At 35.5% G+C, this 23,559-nt stretch overlaps 4 protein-coding genes across 8 annotated transcripts; 1 reads left to right on the top strand and 3 right to left on the bottom strand.

The window, feature by feature from the left end:
- Positions 1-88: 88 nt before the first annotated feature.
- LOC106127541 (enhancer of mRNA-decapping protein 4) lies at positions 89-3,169 on the bottom strand. 2 transcript variants are annotated; one of them, XM_013325639.1, is made up of 9 exons: positions 3,045-3,169; positions 2,553-2,691; positions 2,300-2,435; positions 1,987-2,101; positions 1,476-1,641; positions 1,240-1,378; positions 956-1,130; positions 559-782; positions 89-440 (listed from the first exon to the last, which is right to left on the bottom strand). In XM_013325639.1, the coding sequence occupies exons 2-9, from the start codon at positions 2,617-2,619 to the stop codon at positions 260-262; spliced, it is 1,203 nt and encodes a 400-aa protein (XP_013181093.1). In that variant the 5' UTR covers positions 2,620-2,691; positions 3,045-3,169; the 3' UTR covers positions 89-259. The 2 variants fall into 2 exon arrangements, with proteins under 2 accessions (XP_013181093.1, XP_013181092.1); XM_013325638.1 differs by lacking the exon at positions 3,045-3,169 and having other exon boundaries at positions 2,553-3,005.
- Positions 3,170-5,716: 2,547 nt separating this feature from the next.
- fwe (calcium channel flower) lies at positions 5,717-10,621 on the bottom strand. Of its 2 annotated transcripts, XM_013325967.1 has the most exons (6): positions 10,570-10,621; positions 10,367-10,487; positions 7,484-7,691; positions 7,143-7,253; positions 6,607-6,726; positions 6,002-6,077 (listed from the first exon to the last, which is right to left on the bottom strand). In XM_013325967.1, the coding sequence occupies exons 1-5, from the start codon at positions 10,570-10,572 to the stop codon at positions 6,609-6,611; spliced, it is 561 nt and encodes a 186-aa protein (XP_013181421.1). In that variant the 5' UTR covers positions 10,573-10,621; the 3' UTR covers positions 6,002-6,077; positions 6,607-6,608. The 2 variants fall into 2 exon arrangements, with proteins under 2 accessions (XP_013181420.1, XP_013181421.1); XM_013325966.1 differs by lacking the exon at positions 6,607-6,726 and having other exon boundaries at positions 5,717-6,077.
- Positions 10,622-10,986: 365 nt separating this feature from the next.
- Ge-1 (Enhancer of mRNA-decapping protein 4 homolog Ge-1) lies at positions 10,987-20,635 on the top strand. 3 transcript variants are annotated; one of them, XM_013325925.1, is made up of 24 exons: positions 10,987-11,200; positions 11,698-11,903; positions 12,088-12,194; positions 12,439-12,548; positions 12,714-12,862; positions 13,194-13,387; positions 13,534-13,646; positions 13,879-14,186; positions 14,436-14,542; positions 14,642-14,810; positions 14,914-15,050; positions 15,232-15,320; positions 15,402-15,484; positions 15,749-15,870; positions 16,194-16,347; positions 16,645-16,935; positions 17,197-17,332; positions 17,540-17,720; positions 17,876-18,041; positions 18,219-18,378; positions 18,582-18,699; positions 18,849-18,908; positions 19,238-19,461; positions 19,559-20,635. In XM_013325925.1, the coding sequence occupies exons 1-24, from the start codon at positions 11,151-11,153 to the stop codon at positions 19,746-19,748; spliced, it is 3,624 nt and encodes a 1,207-aa protein (XP_013181379.1). In that variant the 5' UTR covers positions 10,987-11,150; the 3' UTR covers positions 19,749-20,635. The 3 variants fall into 3 exon arrangements, with proteins under 3 accessions (XP_013181379.1, XP_013181380.1, XP_013181382.1); XM_013325926.1 differs by having other exon boundaries at positions 14,642-14,783; XM_013325928.1 differs by lacking the exon at positions 18,849-18,908.
- An 885-nt stretch (positions 20,636-21,520) lies between these two features.
- On the bottom strand, positions 21,521-22,583 carry Lamtor5 (Late endosomal/lysosomal adaptor, MAPK and MTOR activator 5). Its single transcript, XM_013325998.1, has one exon. It carries the CDS (start codon positions 22,481-22,483, stop codon positions 22,211-22,213), a length of 273 nt encoding a protein of 90 aa, XP_013181452.1. The 5' UTR covers positions 22,484-22,583; the 3' UTR covers positions 21,521-22,210.
- Positions 22,584-23,559: the final 976 nt, after the last annotated feature.

A 23,559-nucleotide genomic window follows, 5' to 3' on the forward strand; every position in this document is an offset into this window, starting at 1 on the left:
ATTAGGTCACGATATAATATACTTGCGTTTTATATCCATATACGTTACGTAACAAATTGATAAAACTGTTATACGTGAAGCAGATTTATATTCAACTTCAGCACATCGGGAATTTCGTCAAATTGGGCCAAATAATACAACCAAAGACCAGCATTAAACCTTTAATAAAACATAGCAACATGTTCTGTATTCCAAGAATGTGTTTCATAAGAAAACAAACATAATAAAAACGTGCATAGTAGCGATAAAATTACATTTTTTAACTTAATAAATTATTGGCGGCCATAATAATGAGAGTTACTCTACGACTGGCCACGTGGTTCGGGTAGTCGGTTAAGAACTTGGTGAGATGTCCGCGGACTTCTTTCACGACCATCGGCAAATGGCTGCGCGTGACCTTGTCACACGGGTTCAGGTTTATGATAGCATCTTCGAGATACCTGTAACATAACAACGAAACACGCTTACATTCATTTGTTTGTTTAAATGCGTTAATTTGGCGAACAGGCTCACTAATTTATTATAATTATAGATACAGATTTGTCGAAAGCAATAGACCTGCATTTGAGCTGCGTGTCGTGCACCATGTCGGTGGCGAGCTGCTGCAGGAGGGAGAGCAGCACGGGCTGGCGCAGTCTGCAGGGCGGCGCGAACAGGCGGGCGGGCTCGGCCGCGCGGCACGCCGCCATCACCAGCGTCAGGTCGGCCGCATTCAGTGCGCGCTCGAACGAACTGTTCACCTCGCCCGCGCGCATTAGATTGTGGATCTCTGCTGATTTCAACTTTGAACAAATTACAATTAATGCTTAGTACACCTAACCATGTGTACACATCGAGTTAAAATCTAGTTTTCTATCTTATATTTATTACAATCCGTTTTTACTGTATAAATCTGTTTCCACTAATCGTATCCTATTGTTGCGTTAATATTATAAGTCATATATGTGATAATAACCAGTTGATCTATAATAGACTTCTTGGGGTCTGGCGGCTGCGGTGGGCTGCTTGGAACGAAGGATGATGTGGTACTTGACACATCGTCTTCATTGCTTACGTGTTGCGCGCGGCTCTGTGTAAATAACACGTCGAATAGATTCTCGCGCCATAACCTTAATTCCTCGTGAAGAATTCTGAAGCAGAAATGAAACAGGTTTTTTAATTTATTTAGTCAATGAATTTGAAGGAAATTGATAACAATAAAGCTAAAATAAGTAATAGCTTTTTAAATAAATTCAATACTCTTGCAGTGCCCTTTTTAAATCTCTTAACAGCTTCCCGTCCGCCTCATCCAGCAGACTCTGATGCTCCTGCAGCGTCCGGCGCAGGTTCTTTGTTCTTCTGTGCACCGATGTAGACAAGAGTTTCGTGTTATCTTCCACTGCAAATACATTAGTCTTACTCAGAGTCCATCAATGGTCATAAATCAGTTCCTTAGTATAGTTTTCTCATGATAAAAAAATGTTCAAAATACCAACACTCTCTAAATGATTCCCGGATGACATTAGTAACGTGGTTGAGGAGATGGCGCTGCGATCGCTCCAGCGTGGGCAGGTAGTGCGCGGACAAGCTGTCTGACAAACTGCTGCGTATCGCTTCCTGCACGCACTGCTGAGTTGCCGATACCAACTGCTCTTTCAAATCCTAATTATAGGACACAATCCAAATTTGTTACCTCTATATATGGACAGGTTATAAGCCGGGGTATTTTGTGCCTATTTAAACTTCACGGTTTTGGCGCTGACGGTTGTGGTTAATAGTAGTGGTGAGGATAGGAACTATTAATAGAGATAGACTTAACTGTCAGGAACTTCAATAGGAACATTTAATTCGAAATGTGATTTTAAAGCAATGGCCTGGCCATTTAAAGAGATTGATGCAATACGTTTTTTTTTACAAAAACACAAAAACATACTGTCATATCTTTCACTTTCTTTGAAAAATTAATGATGATCTGTCTAAAAATGTGGATTTCGGAAATATACTCACATCACTTTGAAGAAACTTCGACAGAACTTCTTTTATATCACGCTCCAGGCGTTGCATGTCTTTAGGTTTGAGTGCACACAACAAATTCTTCGCACGAACATCGCTGTTTTCTGGCCTAGTGATTTTTTTTAATTAACAGATAATCTTAGTTAAACATCGCAAGATATCCAATGTCGGACGATATTTTCAAAGTTTAAATATTGATTTGGATGAGTGTATATAGTTTACATACTTTCCGAAGCTTACAACAGTGAATCAATTAATTATTTAAACCAATTTAAACAATCATTTTTAGTAATGAAAGTGGACTTACCTATTACAATCTTCAGTGTCACAATTCTTGGCCAAATCAGTATTTATTCCAGCTAACGCAAGATTATAAAACGAATTATTTAATTTCAATTCCGTTTTTATATCTGTCAGGATTTTCTCCTGATCGAGCAGATAATCTGTAAACAAAGAGTAGACAGACATAGACTCCATCCAGATCCCCATTTTATTATTTCAGTTTTTCTAAATAAACATAACTTGTCCGGATGTTTTTAACGGCCTTAAAAACAACTTACCGCTTAGTTTTTCAATTTTCTGTTCCAAAGTATGTAGATACTCGTTACTACGCGAGGATCCTTCCATTGATGAGTCTGTCAATACCGAATGATCTTCTTCCTCCGCCAATGTATCAATACTATTGATTCCTTTGTACTCCTTATTAGTAAGTTTATGAAAAGTTTTAACACTATTATGACTACCATTATGAAGGATGTTTAGGAAATCCAAAGATTTGGAACGCATCAAATTAGTACGTTCTAATTTTAAACAATTCATTGTTTTACGTAGGAACTGCTTTAACACTTTGTTTACAGTTTTAAAAATACCCTTAATAATCTTTTTTATTAATTGTAAGATTAGTAACCTCATTTAACTTCTATTTATTAATGTGGGTAGTTGATGGAAAAGCTCATTGATAAAATTTGATTGTTTACCTTCTTTGGTACATTTATCTAACGTCAATAATTTTTAAATAAGTTAATACTTCTAAATTAACGGCATATATTTACCTGTCTTAATTACTTAGTAATACTCTGCTTACTGCGAATAAGATCTGTCGATACGTTTGCCGCCAAACATAAAAGATTTGTCACTTTCAAGGTTTTGTTACTACTATTATAAATTTTTGGATGTACATATGCATGGATAGATGTTTATTAAAAGGTATCTGCAGAACAACTTGACAGATCTTGATGAAATTTGTCATAGATGTAGAACATAGCCTGGAAGAGCATGTAGTCTACTAATCAAGTTTTTTTTTTATTTCCGAGCAAACAAGGTCCGGGGACACAGCTAGTGTTTTATAAATGAAAGTCAAAATTCAATATACACACATTTATTACAGATATGCCATTCTAAACAATAACATCATCGACAAGAAACAACATTATAACCACTTACACTATATATATAACTATAAATATGTATATTATATACTTATCATTGCTATATGACTTCGAAGATATAGCTGTATTCAAATAAATCGAGATCCATCCTAATTCAAGATAATTCCAGACCTTCGAAGCCTAAACCACTAAACCACCTACATTATGCGTAGGTCACTGAGACATTTAGGCTAAATAATAAAGCCTATTTTAAACATTTTGCGATTAAAAACTCATAATTGGAAAATAAATTCAATGTAAGTCTACATTAATGACTATAGAACTTTTGAATTGTTCTATTATTAATGCGTTAAATATTGTTAAAAATATAATTTATGACAAAATCAGATAGTTTTTATCTAAAATTAAAACATCTGATATTATCGAGCATAAAAAAAAACAATAAATATCATTGGATCATAATTATATTTAAGGCATAAAAAATAAATGATAGCGATTAAAAAATAATAATTTAATGTGAAAATAATTAAATTCTAATTCGGGAAGCACTACAACACTCGCACAAAGTTGCCAGTCATCAAAATATATCGATATACTGGCAACACAGATATTAAAAAAAAACACAATCACACCAAAGTTGGCTGTGTATGAGCAAATATTAAAACCTACAAATAACATTACCTAGAGACTAGGGTCTTTTATACATAATACTTATACCATCAGTTTCTCTTAGTAATTTTAAAAAAATCGAAATAATATTTAGTTACGCATTTGAATTTATATAATGTTAAAAACTGGAATTTTTATTTAACATTTTTACATCGAAATGCAACAGGGTACGACATTTCAACTAATACCAATATTTGTTTAATTAGATTTTAGAATTTGTTTTAGATGTACTGCAAGAGGTTAAGATTTTGAGGTAGTACTTTAATAAGAATGTAACAATTAAATGTTGGTTATCAAGAAGTCATTTATGGTATTGCAAGAAATAATAATATATTGAGACCCATGTTCAGTACAATTTGGAATGCTTTACAATCTAACTTAAATAACATAGCTGTACATTACTGGAAATATATTTATTCAAAATCTTATTTAACAAATGTTATATTTTCAAAGAATTTTGATTTTCCGATTTATAATTTGATTTTTTTTCCAGTATATACAAAAATTGATATTACAAGTCAACAAAGACTTCAAAAACAATAAGCTAAATAAATACGACTTCAAGATAATATCTTTTTTACTTCTTGATGTAATTAAGGATACGTCAAAATAAATATCACAATATTAACGTATAAAGCATTAAATGGGAAGGATTTTATCTTAACAAAATTAACTTAGTAAAATTAACGCGTAAATATGTTTAAAGGTATGTAATGAAAACATTTATAAAAGATATGGACGTAAAATAGGTTATATCATAAAGGTGTTTACATTTTATGTTAGAAACATTTCGCGCGAGAAATGAAACCACTCCAGTGAGTACACGCCCTAACCTAAAACTTTAATTGGAGAATTTTAGGTTATGTTTACTCTATGACGTACATTAAAAAAACCGCGGGAAAAACTCGATAATTTTTTACATACTGTGTAATAGTTTGGATTTAATTAGCTAAATAACGCACACCTAATAATTATGATAAAAATATAGTAGCAACCGGGCGTTAAATAATCAAACGTAATTACAACCATTAGCTGGACTAACAAAGAGATATGTCTGATGAACAATACAGAACTCAGACATAACCTAACGAAAATGCTAAACACATCATAACAGAATATAAAAAAAATGTAAAATAGCATTTCATAGGTTCTATAACCAGATTTGGTCAAATTTTATGATAAAGAATCTGCTTTAATTTTATTTTTTTCATAATAATGATTAACTGTACAGATAAAATATTACAAAAAAAAAATATTTAGAAAAAATGTACGATATTTTAATGAATGATTACAAGCACTGAAAATTATGTTAATTTCTTAATATTTTTGTAACATTTCATCCATATTTTAGCTACTCTGAGGTTATAGGTAACAATCTTATATCAATATTCTATAATAACATCTATGCTACTCCTTTACCTATAATTAATTCATTTAATTGCATAAATATTTCATTTACATTAGAAATAAACGTATTAAATAATTTTTACTATCTACGACGAGCAGGATTAGAAAATATTAAATTGTATATTTTTAAACAATTGCAACACTAATGGAGGACAACCATTTTATTACATGGCAATATTATATCAGAATATATCAAAATTTGGCGGTAAAATATTTCTTTTGAATTAAACGGCAGCATATTATTATTAAAAGTTATTTTTTGGTTAATAATTTTTGTCAAATAATTGACATTGTCATTGTGTTGCTATTAAAAAAATCTATTATTATTTTCGAAAGCTACATTACTGTAATTGATTGATTAAATATTAAACACACAAAAATTCATTGAAACATTTTGGGAGACGATAATAACTTGAAGGTTGAGAAAGATGATAAATATATTTGCAATATATTGTGTTGGTGTGGGCAAGTTACGGTACAGTTGGTCACTTGGGCAGAGGGAGTCCTGTGAAGGCGACGGGCTGCTCGTTGGCGACGAGGTTGGCGCGCGGCGCGGTGCTGGGCTGACCCAGACCTGCCTCCAGGTTCGCCGCCGACGTCCTCATCTCCTCAGCCGACGCTCTATACACGAATATATTCAATACTACGGGGTTAAAACTTCGCTATGAAGATACATTGACGGACACGTGTCTTTAATGGTGAATTTTAATATAAAAAGTCTCGTTGAATGATCAATTAATGCGCTCAAATGAAGCAAATAGAGTCCAAATTAAAATATTTGTGCAAAATTAGATAAAACACAAAATTTATTATTCTTTACCTCCAATAAAGATCGCGGATGTATGTAAATTTAGCAAATGCTAGTTTTCAAGGCCGTGCAATCTATTTAGGAAGAGGACAATTAACTCTTAGTTAAACGGTGAAAGGCACACATAGCTGCCATAAATAAAGCATAAAATGAACACTAAAAAGGTTATATAGGTAACAACTAGCCATACCATAAAAAAAACAGATTAATAAAGCAATTTATAAAAGAAATTCAACTCCAGAGAAGCATTACAAAGATTTTAACATAGAGCATAGATAAAAAAACTAAAAGTTTTATATCGTGCAAAATATTTAGTTAGCGTGAAAGGTTAAGGGCGTTTGCCTTTAGTTAGGGCGCCAGACGTCGGGGTCCTCCATGAGGGTGACGCTGTGGTCGGCCGCCAGCGGAGCGCCCGAGGGCGTGCCCCCCGCCGCCATGGCCGCCATGTCGTCACGCGAGCCCCTGCCCCCGCGCGCAACCACAACCCACTCCCTCGGTTAGTGTTCACACGCACACATTTTAAGCAATATGTTTATCCAATTATTAACAACAATTATTTATAATTTTATTCATTAATTTGTTAAAACAACAACTCTATCATCAAAGTTACAAATTTCATCTTATGGAATTAATATTAACGACATTACAATCCATTCAAACATCACAAACCCATACAAGTCACATAAACAAACACACATCCAAACGACCAGAATGAAGTCAGATACACTAAACAAAACGAGTACAAGCGCAGAAAAAGTAAAACAAAAAATCTAACACGTACAGTCGCTCAAAAGACAATTACGACAGTACACAAAGAAACCAACTTCAGGCTGGTCCAATAATTCCAAAAGATATAAAAGGTAAGAGAATATACTGACTTTCTGCCGAGCGCCATCATGCCGTAGATGACTCCAGTGCCGAAGATCATGCCGCTGCCGAACCACGTGCTGAGGCTCACGAAGCACAGGAAGAACGGTGGCAGCGCCAGTCTGCACCATCACATCACATAATAAATGCGAATGTTTGTATGCATATGGATGTTTGGATGAATGTATGTTAGAGGTACCCCCATAAAGGCAGCATGGATCTCGCTGAAATTTGGCATACATGTAGAACATAGTCTGGGGGAGCGACAAAAATCTCGCCCAGGCACAATTCGTATAAGCAGTAATTCCAAACTACATAGTTCATTATAATATTTGCTGTTACAATGTCTTACCCTACGTAGAACACGGCCTTGTTCCAGTAGGGTCGTGTCTCCATCTTATCGGAGAGGGTCTGGACGTAGTCGATGCAGAAGCAGCAACAGGGCGCTTCGCAGACGATCACCACGAAGCCGGCCAGCATCTGCCAGATGCCGGCGATCAGGCAGGACACGTTAAGCGTCAGCAGCCCCAGGCAATTAAACACGCCCAGCAGGATGGCGACTGTAAACATACCGTGTACCATATAACTGAGATGGGATTTCAACCCACGACCACGTCATCCAATGTACATAACTTTAACTATTAGACTATTGGCGCAGTCTTTTTTTAATAATTAGCATTAGATTAGGATTAGGACAAAAACGTTTTTAACAGACCAATATTTTGAATTAGTGTGTTTTTGTAAGATTTATTTAAAGTAATTATATAGAACATAAGACTTATTAGATGTGTATAAAGAAATTTCGCAGCATTAAACTTGTTATCGCGTGAATCAGTCATAGTGTTGTGTTAAAAATAATGTACCACTTATCAAAATATGTCTTTCATAACACCGACAACGACGACATACATTTTAACCCCGAGTTTACACAACCAAATAAACAGAGATATACAACACATTTTCGTGGTGGTTTTTCGACAGTGGGAACCTACGGTGTGCCTTACAGATTACTAGTATTTAAAAATTAATCGTCCATTAATGGACACTCCAAACTAGGTCAACATTAACAACTTAAGTTACTGGGCCGTTGTAAAATGTTGTAATAGCAGTAAATTACTTTATGAAGCAGAAATTTTAACTGTTAATGACTTACGATAATCGCACGATATGTGATAGCAATTTTAAAATGAATGTTGTTGAAATAAGTAAAACACGGTGATGCACGGTGTATTTGAAATTTAAATTAATTTATATAATATTATAAAAATACTAGTTGTCGCCCGCGACTCCGTCTGCGCATGTTTAAAAATAGATAGTAGCCGATTATCAGACCTACTGAATATTCATATAACTTCATTGATTTAAATATAGAATATCTCTGTCATTTACTCCAAATGTATATTTTAAAAATATGTTTTTTGAGTACAATTCTTTTCCATTTTCAATGTAATTTGATAAGAATGTAACCGTACGTTTTCGATACTTCCTTAACTTTACATGTTATTTCTTTTATATTAAAGATAAAAGAGTAATTTAAATGATAAATATTAATAAAAGAAACATAATAATTTCATAAATTGTGCACACGAATTTGTCTCCAACAAGTGCGACGCTTATCATGACGCTAAACAAATTTGGTACGAGTGTTTAATTAACAAACAACACTAAATTAGGAAACGCGGTTTTTTAAATGTATATTTAAAGAGTATATGTTGGATGTTAGTTGAAAACATCATGTTTTTTACTACTTTTTATAGATTAAAAATAGAAAGTAATTTTAATAATGTATCATCTTATAAGAATTTCTTAGAGAAAAGATATAATCTTACTAATATTACAAATGCGAATGTTTAGATGAATCGATAACATTTGAAGCTATGTCCAAACTGGCTGAACAGATTGGACTGAAATTTGGCATAGGCATAGAACATAGTCTGAAAGAACAAATAGGCTACTAATTAGGTTTATTTAATTTCGCACAGACGGAGTCGCGGGCGACAGCTAGTATTAAATAAATATATGGAACTTGACTACATACTATCACCCATCTAACATTAAAAAACTAATGTTCTCCTTCCAAGCTTATAAATGTAATCCTAGCTCATTTCTTAAATTAACACACATAATGTAAAGTTTGTAGCAAACTGATATTTTTGCTAATACCATTATTTTTACACTGAATAAATCAAGAGAAAATCCAGAAATATTAATTTCATAGAAAATATTGAGTGCTTTATACATCTTACTAATATTATAAATGCAAATGATTGGATGGATAGATGTTTATTTGAAGGTATCTCCAGAACGGCTGAATGGATTTTGATGATATTTCGAGCACATATAAAACATAGTCTGGAATAACACATAGACTATAAATACATTTATAAGGAGAATGACTTAATAATAAGTCATTCATATAAACCTCAGCATCACTTTCTTAAAAAAAACAATAACAATTTGACCCCAAACAAACAGGTTTATGACACATAATGTTCCTGATTGTTTCCTTTCTTCTACAAACTATGTAAAATACAATTTAATAAATTAAGTGATGTTTACTTCAGGTAGGATATCTAATATCTAAGTGAATTGTCAGATTGAAATTATACATGCAGATATGTAAGCTATGAGAATTATCCTTAAAATATAAAATGCAATCTCTGTCTGCTATTTTGTGTTTTGAAGATTTAAAATGATTGTATAATCTATAATAAGGTATTCTTCATTTACATAACCAGGTTTACTACCTTATAGTCACAAACTAGTTATTTCCCCTTAGATACAGTTTAAGAATTATTTTTGGCATAACATTTACATATATACATAAGCCATATGTATATTTTAGTATTGTAATTTTACTCAATGTAACCACTTAACTAAATGTACTCAACTTATTTTAAATATTACTGTTATACTACTCCTCTTCACCAAGGAAAATGTGTTAAATTTTCTGTATATTAGCTAAATAATTTTAATAAAAAAGTAGCAAAAGTTCCTAAACATATACTGTTTATTGTAAAATATTTCCACCTGAGTGTAGAAAATTACTTCTTATTGAAAGTCTTATGTGTCCATCTCGATAAATTCGACATATTGTTAGTAAAAATGTTTGGATTCCACCCACTTTGATAAGATAACATGATACTAACAATTATTCAATAAAGTGACCATTTATTATGACAATAAGAAAGAAGAAAAGAGAGTGAGGACAAAGATATCGTACAACAATACATACTTAAACTGCCAACAGTGCCTAAGCCTCTTCCAGCGTAACGCATCCACCAAGGGACATCGTCTTTTTGGGCATTTTCGCCGCCCGGGCGTGTCATCAGCATAGTAATCTTGTCCGCAAACGACTATAATTATAACACACATTATAGTATCTGCTGTTTTTAAGTAAATAATCAAGAATATAATAAGAATTTAAAAGGTTCTTACCATTTTCGAAAAAATCAATTCACTGCTTTGCTCTGACAAGTCAACTGTCAGACAAGACAAGATAAATGAACAGATTACAGATGTTTCAAATGAAAGCTTTTGCAAACACAATATCAAAACGCATTTTAAACCTTAATGACGAGGGCTTGAATTTTCATTAAAAGTTTTTAAGCAATTTTTAGTTGATTTTTCGGTAAAACTGTTTACATCCAATATTTAATTTAAATACCATTCAAGTCATAATATAAATGACGAAGTCATCATAATTTTTCCAAAGTATATAAGAACAAAATTAAAAAAGTAAACTAAAATTCGATAATTTGTATGTTTTTCCACGACTTATATCCGTCTAACATTTTATAAATTATTATTTTTATTATGAGTGATTTTTGACAGAAAAAGCTTTTTGGAAGAGACCAAAACGCGTTTTCCAAATGTCGGTCGGCTTCAGTCAGTCATTCGAGCATTTATAAATTTATAATTCTTCTATTCTACTTAATTTTTGCAATAAAATAGCCTTACTTTAGTAAAGTTTTCATCTTTTGTTACATATGTGTATAGTTTAAAAAAACTGTGTAAAAATGCAACCGACTTCGATACTTCCAAAGTTATCAGACACAACTCAAACGATGTAAGTAATTTTAAACATAATTTTCATCAACAACTTTTCCTTTAAACTTTTATACATTTTCAAAAATCCGTTTCGAAATTGTTCTTTCTCTACTGTGTGATAGCATGATCAATGTTCTACAAATTCCAGTTAAATCTAGCTGAAGTTGGTTATTTCCATATAAGTAGTTCTATTGCATTATTAAGTAGTTTTGAATTTATATTTAATATAAAGGTAAAATAAAACTGTTTTGGAAGATTGGTTAAAGTTTAAAAAATGAAAAATTACATAAAAAGTTACCTTATAACTTTTTTTTCTATAATGACAAATTAATTCTACCCCTAATTATTACTTAAATGTCATCTGACATTTTTTTTAATTCGCCTTACCTGAAGGACATTGCACACTTTACAATCCTCCCTAAAATTTATGAACATAAGCATTGTATCTTATAATTTAAATTTGGTCTTATGAAACTATGTATTAATGGGTTTAATAAGTATTTTTGCATGTTACAGCTCCTTTTCGGAAGGAGATGGAGTGTGCAGCTCTGAGGTGTATGCCTCCGAAGTCATTGTCACCACTAATGCTGGTAACCACAATCATGGCAGCTCTAAAGTGAAGCTCAAAAATCTTGTGGATTACAACTGGGAGCCTAAGTTTTATCCTGGTCAGCTGCTAGCTGTACATATTGGTGGGAAGTATTTGGCTTATTCTATAAAAGGTAAATATCAAAATACATTTAGAAAAGTAATCGATACAGATAACATATTTCTTTATGTTGACTAACATTGTAATTCGCTATAAGTGTTTCTTGTTACAAATAAGTGTAAATTAAATACAAAAATAGAATAAAATAGTGGTATACGTCCAGGTGTAGGAGATATAACTTTTTCCATTGTTTTCAGCTCCCAACCCAGCCAATCCGGGCACATGGAATGGTATGGTTAGAGTGGTGTACAGTCCAGAGCCAGGAACTGATAGACGAACTTTAATCAAAGGGATGAAGGGAGAGGTGAGTTTGATTAATCTTTGGTGAGCTATGTTTAAGTGAAGTTTATTGTATAGGATTTGTAATATCTATATATTTTATATAAAATACATTATATAAAAACTATAACATTCTTCTTGGTAAATTTTTGGCCCATATTTTTATAGTTTGGTAATCAACAATATTGGACATAGTCAATCCGTTCAACTTCTTCTCTTCTCTCTCTTCAAGGCAATATATTATATTTTATCAATCTATTTATTTGCAGGTTCAAGACTTGGCCTTTGCCCATATTCAAAACCAAGTTGTGTTGGCGTGTATTGACGAAATGGGCAACTTTTATGTCCATGAAATTGAACTTACCGATAGTAGCCTCAAGTAAGTATGATTTAAGAATTTTGTATTAAGGGTATGGATGAACTGATGATTTTATTTAGAATAATTTAGTTTTTAAATAATTTAATTGATACTTGTTTCTCTTTTACTCTTATTTTTATTTTAAAAGAATAGATAAACTAACCATAAATTGTTATAACATTACAGAGTGAGTTTGGTGGTGGAAGTGCGAGAGGACACTGGAGTTGGTGGTAACACTCATCGTGTGGTGTGGTGCCCATACATCCCCGATGATGAGGACGAGGTACCTGACGATGACGTCGTCAGGCTGCTGCTCACTACACACGGGAATGTTGGTTAGTTAAATAATTGATTATATGTTACTGAACTTGCGTCATATTTAGAAGATAATCGACATCTTTTTTTAAGTTTAAAAAGTCAACTATGATACTCCCGCACACATATACTACCTTCCAAGTAAATGACGAATTTTGTGGATTCTAAGCCTTACTGAAACATTTGCTTATTGAACATTTAGCATTAAATCTGTTTTGAGAGTCGTTCACGAGTACGAGTGCATATTGCACGCAACTGCAATATGTATAAGCAATATGGTAGCCATCACTGGTATATAAGGCTGGTAGTATAAGGGAATAAGCAGTTTTGTGTGACAATGTATGTTTGCAGCTCGCATGTGGAACATGAAGACAGTGTCTGCGAGTGGGGGGCTAGAGCGTTGCGCGAGCGCGCGCGCAGCACTGGAAGGAGGCGGGGCGCGTGCGGCGGGTGAGCACGGCGGACCTGTGCTGGCTGCTGCCTTCTCACCCGACGGCACCGCCCTCGCCACTGCCGCCGCTGATGGATACGTTATGTTTTTCCAGGTATATCCATTCAAGTTAAATTGCTTAGTAAAAGTATAGAGAGAGAAGGAATAAACTGTAGGTATTTGGGTCATTTAGAAATGGATGGGTTGTGTAAAGGTGGAATATTTATTTTGTTATCCATTAATGTTTGTGTATGTATGTAGGTGTACATGATGAACGACAGTAATCTGCGCTGCCTGCATAAGTGGCAGCCCCACGACGGCAAGCCTGTCAGCTGTCTCTTCTTCCTCGACAACCACAAGAACTACAACACAGAGTGAGTTGTATTCTATCTATATTAACATGTATATTCTACTCATTGTATATCTTTAAGTTATCAGCTAACCTAAGTAAAAAAAACAAAGCTATCCCTAGAGCACACTAAATCTATTCTTCTTACTATTGTTATGCTAAATTTCACCCAAATCCATACAGCTGTTCCGGTATTACCTGATTACCTGATAATATCCATAATATTAGTAAGTTTACAATTAATATGTATGTTACAGCGTTCAATTCTGGAAGTTTGCTATAACTGGTGCGGACAACAACACATTGATCAAGGTCTGGTCTTGCAAGTCATGGAACTGTCTGCAGAGTATTTCATTCTCACCGACTATCAATGGCGAACCAACCCTGGGCCTGAAGGCAATGTTGGACTACAGCTCCAGTTACCTGCTGCTGTCAGACTTCAAGGCCAGGAGTTTGTATGTACTGAGCATGGCGAGTGATGTGAACGACGCCATGGCCTATTGTAAGAGCATCTCCGAGTTCCTGTTGCCTTATCCTGTGTTAAGCTTCTGTATTGTGGATGCTGGTAAGATATCCTCTTTATGTTTTTTATCAACTAACCGGCGTCCGCGACGACCCAAGGGATTAAAAAAATACTTAGTAACCTATGTTTTCTTTCAGACTTTCTTGTTGGATAATTACTTAACCTAAATATCTCGTACTTATTTTAATGTGTGACACTTTTGTCTGAAAGTTAATTTAGATAAATGTAGATGTAAATTTCATATAAACACACTGTAATGGTCATAATGTAATAAAAAGTATATATTTTCAGAGGAGGAGGTGGTGAAGTGTGAATCTGGCTGCGAGGATCCCTTCCTCGGCAGCAGCTCCAGCGGTGAGAATGGCGACTCTCCAGATGAATTTGAACTTCATCACGATGTAAATATAATTGTTATTTTAATATCATACTGCTAAAGAAACAAAATGTTAAATGTAGAAAATATATGAACTTAGTACTAAAGTAAGCCGTTGTGTCAGGAGGAGGGTGTGCGGGAGTGCGGTGCGGGGGGCGGCGGCGGTGGGGGCGGGCGACGTGTCAGTCTGCGTCTCTACATCGTGCAGCCCAAGGGTCTGCAGGAGGGTGAGCTGGTGTACTCGCCGCCCGAGGACTTCGCCCGAGGTCCGTTTTCTCACAATACCTCTACCCGTGGTTTCCTGACACCAAAGTCCCCGTTTAAAACAGTTATACGCTGATTTAGTATCAGATATAAGTAATATTTTTAGATGCTAAATTGCCTGATTATATTTAGGTATGGTGACGGAGTGCGAGGAGATGGGCATAGAGGTGGGGCTGGAGGAGGCGACGCCCCCCGCCCCTGCGCCCGCGCCCTCCACCATCCTGCAGCAGCAGAGCCAGCAGCTCAAGAACCTGCTCATGAGGAGTCAAGTGAGTACACCTTGTTAGCTGATAGAACACTGAACATCTTTTCATAAATGTTTATGTAGTAAATGAAGGCATACAAGGGTAATAATAATTAAAATTAAAAATGCATGTTTTTGCAAATATTTTTTTTATTGAATATGAAAATTAACTATATTATTGCCGGCTTGATATTTTTATGTATTAGACGCAGCCGGGCAGCCTGATGGGTCAGCGCGCGGAGTCTCCGCCCTCCATACCGCCACAGCTCAACCTCATGACACCGGATGCTTTCAGGTTATTATACATATCCTACATTGTTAGTTTCTTGCTATTTATTGGGTCAAAAATTGCATTCTGTTATTTTTAATATTACAGTTCCCCGGGCAAGCGCGACGAAGACGACCCGCCACTGTCGGCAACTCCCGATGTCGTCAATAAAGCCTTGCCCACAACTAATGGTTGGTTACGACAAATAATATAAACTTTAGTTTCATTTCAATCTAGCTTTGTCAGCGCAGATAATATTAAAAAAAGTAACCTATGTTACTCTCGCACACATCAGCAACTTCCCAGTCCTGTCAAAATCGGTGCAGCCGTGCCAGAGATTACCCGGAACAAACGCGGACAGGCAAAAATTAAAAAAAAAAACATTGGGGTGTTAAACATTCTAATTTGTTAACTTTACTGTCCCGTAATACGTGGTGTTTGCTTATTGTGATCAGGTCCTGAGGAAGCTGTGATAGCAGGTGCGGAGGGCAAGTCTCCGTCTGGCGGCTCCAGCCCCAGCCTTGAGGTGCAGCAGATCATGTCGCACAACGAACAGACGTATTACAAAGAGGATATGGTATGTCTGGTTTTATTTCGTTGTGCGCTATTTTATGAGACTCATTGTTCCAAAAACTACAATTGTATAAACACCTTGCATATATTATGTCAACATTGTAGTACATGTAAAATTAGCGATTTTCAAATATGACAAAAAATTCCAAATTATATTTCTCTATATCCCACAATTTTAATTCTCTTTGCTATACAAATAGAGGTCTCTGCCTACCCCTCTGGATTATGGTCGTGGACTTTGTTGTTGTTTCTTTCACCTTTTATTCGTAGTAACGATTGTTAAATTAGTAAGTGTATGTGTTTATTTGTGAAAATGTGTATGTACAGGAGGAGGTGGATTGCGCGGTGACTGCGGAGTGCGGGGTGGGTGTAGGTGTGGGGGTGGTGGAGGGCGGCGCGGAGCAGCTGTTCCCCGCACCCGACGCGTACAGCACGCGCAACGCACACGGCAACTCTCCGCCCGATAAACTCACGCGTACAAGTCAGCACTTCTCTTACCACATTATACAAATATTATTATTATAGAGCAACTAGATGTCGCCCGAGACTTCGCGCGGAATTAAAAATAATAATTAGTAGCCTATGTGCTTTTCTAGGCCATGTTTTGCATATATGCCAAATTTCAGTGAGATCCATGCAGCCGTTCATCAGATAACTTCAAAAAACATCCATCCATCTAAACAATCGCATTTAAAATAATTGAACATATTATGAATTAATATTTTTGACATTTATGAGTATAAAACCTGTAAAAAATATATATTTATACTGATTACAGACAGCGAGACAACATGGCCACAGATATCACTAGAACAGATCACGGAAGCCAACCAGCGCAAGGCGTCCAGCGACAAGGGCGGGCAGAACTTGAGCACGCCGCTCACAGACCAGATGAGCAACTTGAGCGCCACCACACCGCTCACTGCGCCGCTCCCTGCGCCGCTCACTGCGCCGCTCAAGCCCGCACTGAACCAGCCGCTCGGAGTGAGCGCCGCTCATACCACGCTCAGCGATGACGTGTCTCGAGCACGTCTAGATGCACTCGAACAGAAGCTCGATAAGTTAATGGGTATGTCTCTATTAAACCATCCTTTTATATTTTATTATTATTTATGTACAACATAACATTATAGAATTCAAATAAAACATAATTTTTTTAATTAAGCCTATATGATATGTGTTATTCCAAACTATATTCTATATCTATGCCATATTTTAGCGAGATCCATGCAGCCCTTCTGAAAATAATCACAAAATCCATACATCCATCCATCGGGACGGGAATATTTGTGATTGTGTGTGTGTGTTGTAAATAATGTTGTGTATGCAGAGTTGGTGACGGCGCAGACGCGCGAGATGCGCGTGCTGCGTGTGGAGGCGCGCGCACCCCGGGAGCTGCTGGACACGGCCCTGCACGAGCACTCGCAGCGCACCACCGCCGCCATACACACCGCCATGGCTGACGGGTAACCTCATTCAACAATAATAAACACTTTTACAAATCATATACTGATGCGTTGCTGACAAAAATGGTCGTGACAGACAGACGGACAGACAACAAAGTGATCCTATAAGGGTTCTGTTTTTTTCCTTTCGAGATACGGAACCCTAAAAAGATTGAAAAGTATTGGTTATGAACGATAGATCATTCAAAGAGTGTATTGATGTTATAGTTGGGAGCGTATCTCTGGTCTGGGCGAGGCGGCGAGCAAGCGTGCGGCGGCGGCGGCAGGTCTGGGCGCGTCGCGTGCGCTGGAGCCGCTCGCCAACGCGCTGCAGCACGAGCTCGCCGCCAAGCTGTCCGCCACAGACCGCCTGCTGCGCGACAATATTGACAAACTCGCCACCAGCAAGGTACACAACGACGTATCATTTACTGCCATACTCAGAGACTTTACGGCTACCTAAATATTTGTTTAGTGTATATTTCTCATACTAAATTTACACTATGGTGCTAGATCTAATCCTTTCTTAAAAACTATCTTGTGAAAAATGTGATGTTTATATAGACATTAATGGAGCGACTGAGCGGTGCAATAGCGACGTCCCTGTCTGAGATGGTGCGCGACTCATTCCGCGAGGCGCTGTGCGAGAGCGTCGTACCTGTCATGGAGAAGGCGCACGCGCAGATCTTCAGACAGATCAACCAGGCCTTCCAGAACGGCACCAAGGAGTGTAAGTTGAATAAATATTTCAAAAAAATTCTTTATCTAGGTTCTTATTTAGGCATATGGTTTTTTGTCACATAAATATAGTATTTGTTTTCCTACCTTGAACTTATATTGCTTCAACTGGCAGCGTCCCAGAATTTAATGTTTTTAGAATGTTAGTGTAATTTTGCATTTTATACAGTCGCAGCAAAAACGGAGTCAGCGGCGCGCGCGGCGGCGGAGCGCGGCGGCATGGCGGGGGCGGAGGCGCTGCGTGCCGCGCTCGAGAGACACGCGGAGGCACTCGCAGCCGCCACCGCCCAGCCCAACATCACCGCCACCATAAGGGATGTCACCCACAGGTGCACACGCATTTAAATTAATTTTAGCAGTTGGAATAAGCTAGTAATAAGATTTGTAATATATCGACTACTATTTATTTATTTATTCACACACTCAAAAGTGGTAAATGATCACTGACTATGTTGGTGCAGATTTTTCCTACTAAAACTTAGTGTGGTGCTATGAAAATGTCCACTAAGGATTTACTTAATGTTATGTGCAGCGTGCTGGAGAAGGAGCTGGCGTGGTGGCGCGAGCAGGCGCGTAGTGTGGCGCTGCAGGTGTCCCGCGCGCACTCGCCCGCCTCCTCCGCCGCAGCGCACAGCGCCGCCGACAGACAGGTACGCACAGGTTATTAGTGCAAACAAGGTTTAAAAGTAGTCTATGACATTTTTTTTTTACAAGAAAAAAGATAAAACTATTTCTTTCTTTAGTAGGCTTGTACAATTTGAAGGTTTAATTATGTTTTGAATATGTGCATTTCTTACAGAAGTCACATCGCACCACTCCGAGAAACTGCATCCAAGAATCATTGCCATTCCTAGTCAGAGTACTGATGAATTTGAACTAATTATTTGAGAATATAAATTATTTACAATGGTATTTGATTAGTTCGTCGATTAAATCTTTTAGATGTGTATAGAATGTTTCAATTCACTGTACGATTGTAAAATAATTACATTCGGTATTTTACGGTAATTAATGGACATTTAATTTTATTTTCAGTAGTTGAATAAACAAAAGATGAGATTAGATTGCATTATTTAGTTACAAATTTGTATTATTTTCATTAATATTTTCGTAAAATTAATTTATGTAAGCGTTATATTATTTTGAAGTAGGCAAAGTATGTAGATTAATTATATTATTTGTATACAGATGCAAGTGGCCCAGATCCAGTCGCTGATGTCCAGCGGAGACGTAAACGGCGCATTCCAGCTGGCGTTGTCGGCCTCCGACCTGGCGCTGGTGGTAGCGGCGTGCCGCGCTGCTGAGCCGACACGAGTGTTCGGTCCTCCCTGCAGGCTCAAGCAGAATGTCCTGCTCTCCCTTGTGCAGCAGCTCGCTGCGGATATGCAGCGAGATACGCAACTCAAACATAGGTCACGACATTCATATTTTATTTGATATTATTTTTACCTGATAAATCCAATTGTAACTTTTTCATAACATCTAAATAAAAACGATGTATTTGTACAGATATCTGGAGGAAGCTATAATGAACCTGGACACAACAAACCCAGTAACACGAGAGCACTTGCCTGTAGTGCTTCGCGAGCTGCAGAAGCAGGTGATGGCTTTCCTGTCTGCCAACCCTGGGCATACGCTGACGCGCCAGTTCCGCATGCTGCTGCTGGCTGCAGACTCACTAGTGAAGGCGGCAGTGTGACAGCGCTGCAATCACTGTGTCTGCATCAGTTATTGGACTTCAATGCACTAAGTGTGGACTATACAAGTGATTTTACTAAGGGTTTTGACTACACTAATACTTGTATTTGATACATACAATATGTGCGAGATGATTATATGTGTCAATACAAGACATTGTAGTCAAAATCTACAGTTATATACTACATAAATACCTATGTAACAAGTCTAAACTGTAAAGTGACAGTGCATCTAGTGTTAAATGTGACTGTGCCTAGTGTTCAAGTTTAATAAGTGCTTTGGCTTTGTGATTATAAGACTTTGGTATTCTTCTTTTGTGATAGAAGAAAGTGCATACCAAGCCTTAATAAGTGAGCAGTGAAAATTGGAAATTTATTGATTGATATTATGTTTGATTTTGAATATATTTTTATTTGGTAGGAAACTTAAGCTTGTTCAATTTGTTCTAAATTACGTTTTCTTGACACTGTGTTCTGACTTAAAGTTTTATTTACTTATAATATATTTTTGATACATTAAAAGAGAAATTACAAAATTTAGAAATATAGATTTCTAAATTGTTTAATACTTATTTACATAGTAATATGAAAGTTTGATTTATGTTTGCCTTTAGAAATTGTATAAACCTTAAATACTCAGTCTCTGTGCCCATGGATAAGCAATGATTGTGAACTTATATATAATTATGTTCCTGTGAATGTCTAGCAATATTAGTAGAGCTATATAAAAAAACTGTAGTCACGCTAGAAACAGAAGTTGGCTAGAAACAAATTAGGCTTATCTTAAAATGTATGAGGTGAGGTAGCTTAGCTGCATTATAAGATTATAAAAGCTATAACATATATTTATAACATAACTGTAGAGTAATTTTTAAACTACATTTTGAAATTTTTGTAATAATAATAAGCTGTATTACAATGACTGAAAAAAATAATAAAAAGATACCTGTGTTTGATTTTTCAATATACAATTTGCCTAAAATCTTAAAATATACAAACATTTTTCCCAATAAAGCTTTGAATGTCTATCTATCTGGTATATGTTATTTTGTAAAATAACATTAATATAAACATTTGTTAAAACAAATAATTATGATGAAAAAATGATATGACTTGTCTTATCATTCAAAGTTATTAGTCCACAAGAGGGTCAACTGTGCGGCCATCTTAATCTATTTTGGGATCTGCAAAAAAGTGTGATTGTAATTTAAAATTTTACAAGTTTTGAGTAATTTTGTATGCTTAAAATAAGATATACTGTAGGTTTTCACTATCTAAGAACTTGTGTAAACATTATTCCGTTTATATCCTTTGTAGAAATAGAGACAATGTCTTTATCAAAAGTGTTACAAACTGAATTACATTGTAAGAGTTTGCATTAGAATTGCAAGCATTGAAATTTGTATGTGTTTTTGTATGAAGATGACATTTTGTATGTATGCTTATATGACCTCGGATGAGGTGTAGATATGAAGTGGTTTTATAAATAGTAATTAAAAGTGATTATTATTATTATAAAATATATAACAGACTGCAAATATAGAAAATAGAGGCTTAATATAGTCTGACAAACATAGAATCTATGTAACAAAAATGGCTTATTTCCAATTTAAATATGATTTATTACATATATTTAACTTTATAAAGATGGGGATTGTAACATTGAACAAAAGTACTTAAGACTTTTACAAGTAAAGTTATAAGTACATGATATTTCTGTTCCATATTTCAATAAATAATTTCACATTAAAACCATTCATTTCAACTTTACAACGTATAAGAGATCTTTATTTTTTTTTAATAATTGCGATTTACCGAAAACCTCATGTCATATAAACAACAGCTTTAATGTAAAGCTTTGAATGCATATGTTATTTTGTAAAACATTTGAAATAAATTGTTGAATGACTTGTGTTTATGGAAATATAACACTGCAATATATTTATGTAGTTTTATTTGAGTGCGCAAAGTCAAATCATATTCACAAACATGATGTGGAATTTTGTATTTCAAAACATATTGACATGATGGAAATTTTAGTTCAGAAACAGATAATCTTGCGAAATAAAGAAGTTTTATAAATCAGTTAAGTCATTATCCATCAGTATGGAGCAGGTTGGATTTTTGTAAACAGGATTTGCATAAAAAGAGAGTGAATTTGGACATGACAGATGTAATGTATAGAAGAGAAGTACTGACCTTTTGTAGGGGTAAGGGCAGGTTGCTGATGATGAAATCATCAGCCTACCTCGGGTTACGGTTGTGAGTATAATATGAGTATGACCTGATCTGAGTGACAAGAAAGCTAAGTAGCTTACCTATTTCACAACAAATAAAATTTAAACATACATAAGTTAAATGAACTCTGAATGACGTCTTTATTATAACATGATACTTAAAATAGTTTACATTTTTTACAAATAAACAATAATTAATTTTAACTTAAATAATAAAGAATAACAATTCATGGCTTCAGTTTAAAAATCGCTCCGGTTATTGTGCCATGTCGTTGTACCAAACATAACTTTTTATCCGTTTCCAAGCAGATTGTGGGAGGCTTCAAATTTGGCTGTATTTTGCACGCCTGCTCTGATAATGCCACGATAATTCCGGCGGAGTCGACATGAGCTGTCCCTTTAGCTGCGAGACAGAGCCCCTGATGATCGGCAACTATACATCCGTTTATTTGAGGCGTAGCCATTATTTCATCCACAACCTTATCCAGATCTTTCTCCATGGTAGTGTTTTATTCCTTAGATGTTGTGCCTCAACTTCAACAAAGATGGCTTTGTTTTGCTAAAATCGATAAATCAACTTGACAGTGACAGATCGCAGCTAGCTGTCAATATTTTTTTTCTCGGTGAAAATAATAATGGTATCTGGTTTTCTGCCATTTTTTCGGAATACACATGCATATAACTTTAACTTTGGTTTTTGTTCTTACTTAAATACGGAAAACCTAAATTAATTTGTGTATTCATTTCTTGACACTCATTCCAAATAAACGTCTAAATCTTGTAGACAAATTGTTTTTCAAATTCCAAATATGGTTATTTTCTCATATTTTTATTAAAATGTATATTGCGAAAAAAGTGATATTGTATGGTATGAATAAATGTTAATTACTATAGTAATGTGTTCAAATTCAAAACATCAACTTTGCAGCCTTCGACAAAAACATTGACCTGCGACGTAATTACAAGTAATGACCTTAATTTATAGCGTGTACATCAGTTAATTACAGACATGTTAATTACAAAACAATTTACAGAACTGTAAAAACTACTTTCTTATAACCAAGAAAATATTTTTGTCACTCATTTTTATACTATGATACTCGACAGAAATTTTGTTTCAAAGGTTGTCGACCCCAGGTCTAGGACATTAAATTATGGACCAAGAGCTGGTGTACTGGCGGGGATGTAAGCTTAATTCAGATTAGAATTGAGGTCGGGCTTTCGCTGCTACAACTGTTCTCACAATATATCGATGTTGCTTAATCAATAAGTCGAAAAAAATGTTAATTAAAATTGCTTGTGAAATTAGCAAGGACACCGAGATGTAAGTTTATTTCTTAACACTTCGAACAACAGAAACAAGATAAAAACTTATTCAAGGTACGATTGAGATTTAATTCTGCGGGTTTGTGGTCAGTCTACTGTGGTCACACCGTCAAGAATCATCATCACCACACAGAAACATGACACTAACAAAAAACACTATTATATTAAACCTAGCCGGCCTCAATCAATAAAGACAGTATTAACTTCACCGTCGACCTCTGAATGTCTATTCCATCTATCAGAGCCAGTT

Source organism: Papilio xuthus, unplaced genomic scaffold (assembly GCF_000836235.2).
Source record: "Papilio xuthus unplaced genomic scaffold, Pxut_1.1 DF824655.1, whole genome shotgun sequence".
Classification (NCBI taxonomy): Eukaryota; Metazoa; Arthropoda; class Insecta; order Lepidoptera; family Papilionidae; genus Papilio; species Papilio xuthus.

Bases quoted from the DNA above. Each gene is read 5' to 3' on its own strand.
- Ge-1 (XM_013325925.1), top strand. From the start codon at position 11,151: ATGCAACCGACTTCGATACTTCCAAAGTTATCAGACACAACTCAAACG. The intron at 17,721-17,875 runs GTACACAACGAC...ATGTTTATATAG, and splicing joins ACAAACTCGCCACCAGCAAG to ACATTAATGGAGCGACTGAG. The intron at 18,700-18,848 runs GTACGCACAGGT...CATTTCTTACAG, and splicing joins ACAGCGCCGCCGACAGACAG to AAGTCACATCGCACCACTCC.
- LOC106127541 (XM_013325638.1), bottom strand. From the start codon at position 2,904: ATGAGGTTACTAATCTTACAATTAATAAAAAAGATTATTAAGGGTATT. The intron at 2,436-2,552 runs GTAAGTTGTTTT...CTTTGTTTACAG, and splicing joins GAAAATTGAAAAACTAAGCG to ATTATCTGCTCGATCAGGAG. The intron at 1,642-1,986 runs GTGAGTATATTT...TCCTATAATTAG, and splicing joins CGAAGTTTCTTCAAAGTGAT to GATTTGAAAGAGCAGTTGGT.
- Lamtor5 (XM_013325998.1), bottom strand. From the start codon at position 22,483: ATGGAGAAAGATCTGGATAAGGTTGTGGATGAAATAATGGCTACGCCT.
- fwe (XM_013325966.1), bottom strand. The intron at 7,692-10,366 runs GTATGTATTGTT...GTATGTTTACAG, and splicing joins AGGCACTGTTGGCAGTTTAA to TCGCCATCCTGCTGGGCGTG. The intron at 6,078-7,142 runs GTCAGTATATTC...ATTCGTGTATAG, and splicing joins ATGATGGCGCTCGGCAGAAA to AGCGTCGGCTGAGGAGATGA.